This window comes from Glycine max, chromosome 15 (genome assembly GCF_000004515.6).
Source record: "Glycine max cultivar Williams 82 chromosome 15, Glycine_max_v4.0, whole genome shotgun sequence".
Classification (NCBI taxonomy): Eukaryota; Viridiplantae; Streptophyta; class Magnoliopsida; order Fabales; family Fabaceae; genus Glycine; species Glycine max.
In genome coordinates this window covers 51994708-52005390 of record NC_038251.2, presented here as the reverse complement: position 1 = coordinate 52005390, position 10683 = coordinate 51994708, and the positions used below count along the sequence as shown (strand labels likewise).

Sequence of the window (10683 nt, the reverse complement as noted above, 5' to 3'; positions counted from 1 at the left end):
TTTAAATCACAATTCGACCTCCCCCTTCTTGTGATTTCTTCTCTTTAAAGTGTAGTATCACCTGATAGTGACTAGAGGAAAAGATCATGATGGCAAACCATAATAATTAGTTCATTCCTAAGAGAGCTTCCCTTACAAGGCATCCAACCTTCACAAGAAATGATTATCTATACTGGAAGGATCATATGGAGATGTACATCAAATCCACATAATACTGGTTGTTAAGTCAAAATACATTTGAGTCTTAAGACAAATTAGGACTCCTAAATTATTTTGATGTAGCATTCTAATGCATCCTCATGATGCTTTATTTTTGTCTTCCCTTATTCTATATGATTCAATCTTGCAACTCTTGATGTATCATTCTCGTGCATCCCAATGATCGGCTTTAATCATGACAATATCTCTTGATGTCGACGAGAATTTCTTGGTAAGGTGCGGTGTTGACACAATGGCTCCAATGCTATTCAACATGGGTTTCCCAAGCATAAGGTTGTAGGAGGTGTCCATGTCAACCAACACGTATGGGACCACCAATGATTGGGAGAGCTTCCCCTAGCCAAAAGTGGTTAGCAAGTCCACTTTGCCTCTTACGTGTGCACATGTTCTCCTACAAAACCTATCATCGGTTTCTAGTGAGGTTGAATAAGATTGTGAAGGACATCTAACCTTTCAAAAATGGACCAATACAAAATGTTGGCTTCTCTTCCCTAACCGATGAGTGTCTTTCGAACTACCCAACCTACTATAACTATTGTAACCACCATAAGGTCATCCTGTGTAGGATCATTTCTGACGAAGTCGACATTAGTGAACATGATGGCTGGTAGTGATCGGGGTGATGTCTTCTTAATTTGCATTGAGTTGATTCTTTTGAGAGCTCGCAAATGGCATTTTTTTGCTGCGTTTGTACATCCTTCACCAACGAAACTGCCTACGATGGTGTTGATGACTCCTCGAACTGCCCCATAAAGGTTTCTTGTTGTTGTTGCTCACTCTCCTCAACCTGTTGTTGGTTGTAATTGCCATGTCCTTTGATGTAGCCACCCCTGTAACCACCTAAGCAACCACCTCTGCCTCCATGATATTCGCCATGATTAAAATTGTTCCCTCGGATGAAGTCATTTAAACAACCCTTTTGAACTAACTCTTCTATCTTGTCCTTCAGGACTATACATTCTTCTGTAGAATGGCCATATTTTCGATGGTATCTGTATTACTTGATACGGTCTGCTTGACTGTGGGAGCCCACCGGTGTGGGGAGTGCAAGTATCTTTGCATTGAAAGTTTCCTCTAGTATGTGTGCTTGGCTCTTTGTAAAGGGGGTATATTTTGCAAACTTCGATTGTCTTGGTTATCTCTTAAAGTCTTATTCTTTCATGAGCTTTAGCTTTTCTTTGTTGGAGTCAAGCTTCTTTTGGTATCCTCTTTTGACCTTGTTGCGATACTCAAACAATTCTTTCATTTGGATAAACCCAATTGCCCGGCGTCTCAGCTCGTCCATATTTGCTAGTCGTTTCTTACATGACTATCCGCAAATGCTCCAGGCTTTAGTGCTGCTATTATGGCATGAAGTGCTACCCTAAGTTTGAGGTCTCGGATCTAAACTGCAATTTCTGAAAATCTTCCCATGAAGTCCTGCAGTGATTCGTTGTTGGCTTGCCACAATTTATTTGTGCTACCGACATCATATGATGGGGTCGACATGTGGTAAACTGAGCGCCGAAGCGTTCGGCCAATGTGTTGAACGTGTTGATCGTTAGAGGATGGAGTTGGTGCCACCACGTCAGAGCAGGACCCTTCAGAGAGCTAAGGAAGACTCTACATAAAATAATGTCATTGCAAGTGAATAGGTTTAATTGTGTGATATATGCTTTTAAGTGTTCATCAGGATCAATGGTTTCGTCGTATTAATCAATTTTTAGAGGCTTCCACCCTAAGGGTAAGTGAGTGTCGAGGATAACATCAACAAAAGGATGTCGTCAACGTAACTCGATGGGTTGACTGTGGGACCTTCGGTGTGATCGCTCCATGGTGTTCGTTTGACAGTTGATGTCATGTGACCAATGTTCCACTTTTTTTGTAACGGGGTTGGTGGGGATTGAACATTGTAACTAAGCTTGGATGAGGTCGTTCTCTTCACATAAGGCTCATAAATCCACCTCCTGCTTCTACTTTAGAGCGACCATTTCTTCTTTTGGAGTGCTTCTAATTGCTCCTTAAAACCTTGTATTGTAGAGCTTTCTTCCATGACATTCAACCATAATGTCAAATTCCTGGTCGCTACAATATATCTTTCTACTGAAGGAAATTTCACCTTGGTCCCATGGTGGGCACCAAATGTTCCTATTGCTCTTGAAGTGACTTGACCTACTTGATCTTCCTCTTCTTCTTTCGAGCTCTTTCTCTAATGGTGGGGGGAGTACCTAAAAAAGGACTTCGATGCTTAAGTCAATCTATGTTTTTTAGTGAATATAGTGAGTATGAAATGTTACTTATCTACTTCTGCTACTCCATCTTTATTAACAGACAAGGACTTTTACCAAATCAATAACTATTTTTGTGATTCGCTAAAACCCCAATTGGATAATGGTGGTCAATTAATGGATGTGGTAGTGGAGGTTGTGGCTGACCTATAACGACCTATATTGTGATTCGCATGGTACACTAGTATTATGGTTAACCCTTTAGTTTTATTTCCTCGTTATTGCCGGATGATGTACCAAGCTTAATGCTTAACTCTTAATGTTGTTTGGACATTTTCCTTTTATTTCCATAAAAATGGTAGTAATAATTTTCTTTATAATTGTAAGAAGGGTCTTGTTAACCATTGCCCTTAGGATATTGACTAATGAACTAAAAGAAAAAAATATTTATTGTAAAAATTATAGGAAAGCTTAAAAATGATCATAGACAACATAATTTTTCGCCTCCCAATAAAAACATTTTCACTTTAAGTTTCTTATTCAAAGCCTTAAGGGCATTGATTAACATTTGTCTTATAAGAAACATGATCACTTTTACACGTATTAATGACTAGCTTCCTTCTATACTCTTAATTTATTGTGAAGTCTATTGATTAGATGTCACTCATTTCCCATGAAAGTGAGTGTATTTAATGAGCTATTAATAATATAACTCATTCTCATTGGTTGAAAAAATATTTTTTGAATTATGAGTTGTGTCGTCATATCTTACCACCACTTAAATAAATTAATCTTAAGGTTATCTTTGAATAAAATTTGAATTTATGTTAGTACTACTATTAATTACTCCATTCGTCTCATTATAATTATTTTTTAAGAGAAAAAATGTCATTTTTATTTTTTAATGTAACATTAATTATGTAACAACAAAATATATAAATAAATTAATGACGGCATAAGATTAATTTTATAAAATTATTACTTCCCTTCATCTATTTATTGCTTTTTCTTAGTTTGTGTAAAACATGACAACAATTATTTAATCTTATGCTTGTTTCTTATATATAGCACAAATATTAAATTTTATTGATTATTTTTCTTTTTTGTATTCAAATAAAAAATTACTATATAAATAAATGAATTTTGAAGCAATTGAATACCCTTAATTGAATATATAAAATATGTTTTGACCACTATTTTTAGAGTTATCATTAATCATTAATGAGAGAAATAATATATATTTTTAAAATTATATTTTTTTACATATTTTCAATTTATATTTGTGGGTCTCATTAATGATTGTTGTAAAAATGTTGTTTAAAAACATATTTTATTATATTCTATTAAATGCATTCAATTACTTTTTAAAAAAATGCATTCAATAACTTCAAAATGCATGAACCACATAATTTTTTATTTAAATGTAACATAATTTTTACTTTTATTTCTTAAAACTAATATATCCTTTAGTCAACCATTAGCATTTATAGTATACTATATAGATATTCATTTAATATATTAAATAATTATACGTATTAAGTAAGTTATAAAGGTCAATAAAGTTTACGGCAGTACAATTTCCATTATTTACTTTATAATTTTAAACATTCAATCAATACCATTCAACATTGAATTTGCAATTTAAATAAAATATTAAAGCATTTCCTTTTGAAGTCAAATTGTCCAAAAACACATAAAAACATATTACTAACAATTTCAACTATACAATTTGATTAATAATTTTTTTCTACATTTTGAATTCACGCGGGTAGTCTCAGAAGAGGAAAAAGTAAAAAAAAAAAAAAAAAAGTTCTCTGAAAACTGTAAACACTCTATTAACACGCATTTTTTTTTTTTCAAAATTTCCATTTGCATTTTCATATTATTACATTGATAAAAGTACAAGATGATGACGTGGAGCTGTGTGGACCGTCCCTTTTCTCTATTTTATGAGATGCCATTTTCTTCTTTGGCTCCTCTTTCTCTCTCTCTCTTAACTCTCTCTCTTCTGTGTTCTGTTGTTTCTGAGGACTCTCTCTCTTCCATTCATTCAATAATTCATTCAGTATCCCTTTAAATAGGGTCTCTATTCAAAACCATATCTTCAAGTCCAACGAAAAAAAGATTATCTTTTTTAAGGATATCTCCACACCGTGCTTCTCGACCTTCTCTCTCTTTTTCTTACCAAAAAAAAAAAAAACAATAGTTCCTCTTTTTTTGTGATTTTTTGTTTTTGCACACCCCTCCTGAAATCTAGAGACAAGCCGCAAAATTAATCCATACCCAGAATTTCTCTCTCTGAAATATCTTGTGGGGTTTATCTGTTTTTTGTTCACCTTCATAGTTGAGAAGATACATAAAGTTGATTTTTTTTAATATAATAGTAATATAAAGCTGTGTTTGTTGGGTGTTTTGGAGGATCTGCTTTGCTTTGCTGTGTTCAGTGGATTGTGTTAAAGGGGTTTTGAGAATTCTTGTTGAAGTTGAAAAAGCTGAGAGTTTTTGGTTGAAGTTCTGCTCCCATGGCTGCTCAATTGCAAAAATGTAATTCCTCTTCGTTTTTACTTGGTTCTATTGATTTGTGCGTGTTATTCATGGTTTGAATTTGTTTCTTTTCTTTTTCTTTTTGGTTACCTTTTGTAAAGTAGGATGAAAAGAATGGAAAAATGAGAGATTTTTACTTGGTTGAATTTTTCTGCTTTTTAACAGCTGCAGATGAAATGAGGAAGAAGGTTCACGGTGATTCTTCAACGGGTGAACTTAATAATTCCAATTCGGTAATAAATGAAAATTCCCATTTCATTCCTCTCTCTCTCTCTCTCAATCTTTTATGTTGTTGCATGAGATATGTAAAGTATCACTTTAGCTTTGTATTTGATAGCTTTGGATTGAGAATTTTCTTCTTATTTAATTTTCCTTTTTTTTTTTCTGTGCTTTGATTTGAAATGAACTGTTTCATTGGTTGTATATGAGACATAGAGAATTTCATGTTTTCTCAGTGTGCATCTGGGATGTGGTTTGTTTGTTCAGGTTCCTTCCAAGGGTGCAAGTTCCCCTTCTGATTCAAGATCATGTGTATCATCTATAGGGGATGCTTCTGGCAGTGTTAAGGAAGTTGATGTGGATCATGAGTACTTGTCCACAGATCAGGGTGTTCCTTATCCTGCTGGTGGCTATTATGGTTACTACTATCCAGGTTAGTTGCTGCTGGTCATAGACCTTCCCTCGAATGGTTCTCTGTTCGTTTCAATTGGTTGTAGTATTTATGGTTTCACTTCTTACGGTAGAATGATCACAGGTTATGGTGGTTTCTATGGAGAGTCAGACAACCAAGCGTACTATGTTGGTGCCGATGCCGTGGATCTTCAGTACCCTGTAAGTCTCTTGAGCTGAATTGTGGTTTGGTCATTCTGTTGATGCTATTGTTGGGTCTTTTTCTATGTGGACTTTGGTTGGCTTGTTTCAAATCTGGTCAATTTAGGCCATGCATGTGTACATATACTTGAATTTGATACTATGATAATTATGCCTTCAAATACTTATTTTCATTTATCACCATTTCCACTTAAGATTTTGAGAAATAAGCAGTCTTTCCAAGAAGCATATTATTGTAAGAAAGGGTGGAATGGAAAATAATAAAATGTATCTGTATTAGCAACTTGATTTTTTAATTTTTTTTATTTTTCTGGGGTTCCATTTGGGATTCAAACTTGAACCAGTGTACATGTTGCGGTTTGATATGTTTTCTGCTTGAATGTAATCACCAGTTAAACAATTTCACATATAAAAAATCAAATGATTATTATTTTAAACTAATCCATACATGACATCTTTTTCTAAACTAAGCCAGTAACCGTGGTTTCCTGAATCAGTTGAATTTTACTATGTACTCTCTTTGCATTCTTAGCTTTAAGTCAAGCAAGCATATAATTGGCCTTTTTAACATTCTTTGATATATAATACATGTCTCAATATGTATATTTGTTCTTTCTGTTGCTTCATTTAGGTCATGCAAGCAGATAATGGATCTTATGTCTATCTCGTGCCAGGATTTCAGACTGGCTACCCTTCATACTTTCCTTTAAGTCCTGCTGGTGTTGAAGGACAGTATGTTGGCCATAATGTCTACCCTCCTGGCTCCATCTTTCAACAACCGATTGGATCGCCTGGTTATTATCCTGCTTCTCTATCATATGGAGAGTTACAACCATCAACATACTCATGGGATTCACCTCTAATGACACAAGATGGGTTACAAGGACATGGTTATAATGAACTGGCTGGTAAACCAAATGGTAGATCCAATTTGTCTTCCCAGAATCATACAGGTGGTGTTGTGTCAAAGTCTGTACCCCCACCTAACTCGGCAGAAGGGAAGGGTTTGACACCATTATTAGAGGTCTCGTCAACTCATGTTAAGCGTAACCAGCCAAAACAAACAAACAAGGTACCCTTACTTATCCACATTCTTCTTCCTTGGGTTTTGTCTATCATCAATTCATCATCTTTAGATTATATTATTCTAACTAATGAGCTTGTAATGGTTTTTCAGGCACCAGTTTCGGTCCTCCATTCACCTGTTGTGAAGTTTCCTACATACAATCAAGGAAAGAGTGAATTCCTCTATCCAAACAACTTGCTTAATGTGAAAGCAAACACAAAGGGTTGGGTTAGTACTGAAAAGTTGAAACAGAGAAACAAGGTCAACGATTCACTCAATGAGCAGAATCAAGGTCCTAGAACAGCTAATGCAAAAGGTGCATTAATGTCTGGAGGTAATTCTGTGAGAGGCTCAGCCCTAGTTGGGAGTGGAAATGTTACCAACAAAATCAGGGCAGATCAGTACAACCTTCCTGATTTTCCAACCAAATATGATCATGCACTTTTCTTTGTCATCAAATCATACAGTGAAGATGATATCCATAAGAGCATCAAGTACAACGTGTGGGCAAGTACTCCTAATGGGAATAAGAGGCTGGATGGTGCATTTCAGGATGCACAGAAGAGAATGGAAGAAAAAGGGTGCAAATGCCCTGTGTTCCTTTTCTTTTCGGTATGCTGTTTGGTTCCGTTGCAAAAACTTAAGATCCCCTGCATCCTTGTTTTATTTGCTTATGTATTTTTCAGATTGATAACTGTGTTTCTCGTAATTCATGTTAGGTCAATGCTAGCGGTCAATTTTGTGGAGTGGCTGAGATGACCGGACGTGTTGATTTCAATAAAAGTATGGATTTCTGGCAACAAGATAAATGGAATGGATATTTCCCTGTCAAATGGCACATTATAAAGGATGTTCCAAATCCTCAACTACGGCATATAATACTCGAGAATAATGATCACAAGCCTGTTACAAGCAGTAGAGACACACAAGAGGTTTGCATTTTCTAGTAAAAACAGAAATCTACTGAGAAAGTCTTAGTTGTTTCTTCTGTATGCTTTACTAATGTCTATGTCTTCTATGTTTCTTTTTTCAGGTGAGTTTTCCCCAAGGTGTTGAAATGCTCAACATTTTTAAGAATTATGTGGCTAGAACTTCCATATTGGATGACTTTGAATTTTACGAAAGCCGCCAGAAGGTCATGCAGGAGAAGAAAACAAGGCAATCTATGCCCCATATCAATGTACAGGTTTGCTTTACACTGCTACCTTACTCCCAAGATTTTACTATAAACACATTGATTCCCACTTTTCCTTTTTGATATAATTGACAATGGGAACTCTTGATGTGCGCATGTGATTGTTGGACAACATTGGCATACTTGTTCTTGGAGCTGGAATTCTTTTGCTATATCTGATCAATGCTAGTTGATAAAAGAAAATTCTAAAGCTTTAGAGAATAATTTGGTGTAGGGAAATTTCATAAACTAAGAGCTCTTTATTTGGAGCTTTGCAATTTATTCTCAGTTCTTTATTTAACTTTTGTGGGCAATCATATTCCTTTGAGATGCTTTGCCCTCCCTGCTCATTGTTTCATACTTAATTTCATGAATAAATAATGTATGCACTTACACTCTCATTCAATCATAAACTGACATGTATGATAAGTTTGTTGATTTTTGTAATAAATACAATATCTTGTAAGTTATTCCTATGATGATTTTTTATTGTTTGGCAATATAATTTTATTACACTGACTGAGAGTGTATGTTTATTGAAACTCTTATTTTATTTGGTAGTGTATAGATAAGTTTGTTGATTTTTATAATGACTTTCTTGTGAAAGTAAAACTTTTATGGTGACTATCTTGAAAGTCAATCCTAACCATGTTTTCTGATTAGTTGACGATAGTAAAACTTTTATGCTGACAGTAAGTGTCTATTAAACTCTTATTTTATTTTGCAGCAAATAGAGGAATTAACCATACTTGGGTCATTAGACCTATCATCCGTGAAGAACATGGAGGATCCTAAGGTGGTTAAGAAAGTGAATGACTGAGTAACATGTAGGGCTGATGCTATTCCTGGGGACCCACCATGTCAGCATGCTGGTCCGCGGTAAGTCATGTGGGCCACAAAGTAAGAAAAAAAAGCTAATGAATTCAAACTTGAAGTTCTAAACCAAAAAATTCTTGCTGATGATGATGCTTTAGAAAGGGAGAAAAAGAAGAAAAAAATAATAATTTTTATCTGGGCAAGTGGGTGACTGCATTCCTAATTGTACAAAACTACAAAGGAAGAAAGTCTTTGGAAAGTGGATGGACCCGGTGATATAGCTGTTACAGGGTGCTATGAAAAGCATGTGTCATTTACTCTTTTTAAAAAAATAATTTTTGTTTGCACATAATAAGCTCAGTTTGGTTCCTTCTTTGTTCTTGGTATTTTCACTTTTTTTTCTTTCTTGTAGTTGTATTTACCGATTTTAACAACATAACAAATGGCACGATTTGGACAACTCACCAATAATAATATGTTGAGAATGATGGGTTCCATGTGGAAAATTATTGGTGTTGCGAACTCTGACCATGCATTATTTCAATTTGAATTATATAGTATTACATTACCTGCCATTGGAATCCGTGCATGATTGTGTTGTGATGAAATTGAGTGTTCATCAGTCTTTGGACAATTAAGAATTCAAAAAACAAAAACTTATACATGAAAGATTCAACTTTAAACATCAACTTGTTGAGCAGTGTGAACTTGTTATATTTTGATATTATTTCAGATTTTTACAGATAAAAAAATACTCTAAAAGATATGAATTTAATTATATATTGATGGTATAAATGGTTTTTTATTTTTAATAATTGGTTGTTATATATAATAAAATTGATCACTTTTGTTATAATTTCTTTCAATATTATATTTAAGATGAGTTTTAATTGATTGGCAAATGCATCTCATGGGCTAATGAGTTATTTCACCCAACTTTAAAATGGCGTTTTCTTTGCTATCGAATTGCACTTGTCTGAATAAAAAACAAAGGAAAATGCTTAACTTTATGAAGAAAGACCACACGAAAACTCACGAATGTTTTTCATAGGTTACTTATTTAATATTAATCTTATTTTGATTTCCGTTAAATGCAAGTAATTACTTGCTTGCTCACCTTTAAAAGCATGGGAAATGCTCACCATTCATTTTGCTGGTATCTGTGAGTGCCTCATACGAATTTTTTTCACAAAGTTCTAATGAATTGAACTAATAGACCACTTATGTTATAAAATAATTAATGTCGTTATATATCAGTAAAAATTTTAATGTATATTTAATATACATGTAGATTTACATAATAAAATTTATGAAAATTAATTTTGATTTAATAATTAATTTGTTTACATATATGAATTGTAAGTTTATTACAGATTGGCATACATGTCGATCTATAATTGGCTTACGGATTGTGAATCTGTAAATTAATTACAGATGAACAATATGGGAATTACATATGTTATGTTGGGTGTACCAGTAAAACGAATGGTGTGCATAGCAATTCCCTAAAAGCTTTACTTGTGTATTATCGTGCACTTCTTGCACAAAAGCCTGCGAACTAAATAGCAGCCCTAAAAAACAAATAGCACTTGTAACGTATGGAAAAATTGGTGCAAATAGTAAAGTTCAATCCTCACTACGATTTGGTGCAATTGCACATGATATAAAAACAGTTTATTATGTAAAATTGTTCTGTCATATTTTTTTATGGTATGATTAGTGAACAGATTTTCAATGTTGTCATTATGTTATTATTTGATAATAAAAATTAAAATAAAATTAAAATCTTTAAAAAATTAAAATCAAAATAATTGTTTTAAATGACC

At 33.9% G+C, this 10683-nt stretch overlaps 1 protein-coding gene across 3 annotated transcripts; it reads left to right on the top strand.

Moving 5' to 3' along the window:
* Positions 1-4396: 4396 nt before the first annotated feature.
* LOC100812429 (YTH domain-containing protein ECT2) lies at positions 4397-9363 on the top strand. 3 transcript variants are annotated; one of them, XM_006598166.4, is made up of 9 exons: positions 4397-4970; positions 5136-5203; positions 5457-5622; positions 5725-5801; positions 6433-6873; positions 6979-7479; positions 7587-7799; positions 7901-8047; positions 8769-9363. In XM_006598166.4, exons 1-9 carry the CDS (start codon positions 4949-4951, stop codon positions 8859-8861), a joined length of 1728 nt encoding a protein of 575 aa, XP_006598229.1. In that variant the 5' UTR covers positions 4397-4948; the 3' UTR covers positions 8862-9363. The 3 variants fall into 3 exon arrangements, with proteins under 3 accessions (XP_006598229.1, XP_003546840.1, XP_014623506.1); XM_003546792.5 differs by having other exon boundaries at positions 4398-4970; positions 7901-8053; XM_014768020.2 differs by lacking the exons at positions 4397-4970; positions 5136-5203 and having other exon boundaries at positions 5481-5622; positions 5714-5801; positions 7901-8053.
* Positions 9364-10683: the final 1320 nt, after the last annotated feature.

Coding starts and splice junctions, on each gene's coding strand:
- LOC100812429 (XM_003546792.5), top strand. CDS start 4,949: ATGGCTGCTCAATTGCAAAAAT. Junction 5,204..5,456: donor AACTTAATAATTCCAATTCG/GTAATAAATGAA, acceptor TTGTTTGTTCAG/GTTCCTTCCAAGGGTGCAAG. Junction 5,623..5,724: donor TTATGGTTACTACTATCCAG/GTTAGTTGCTGC, acceptor GAATGATCACAG/GTTATGGTGGTTTCTATGGA.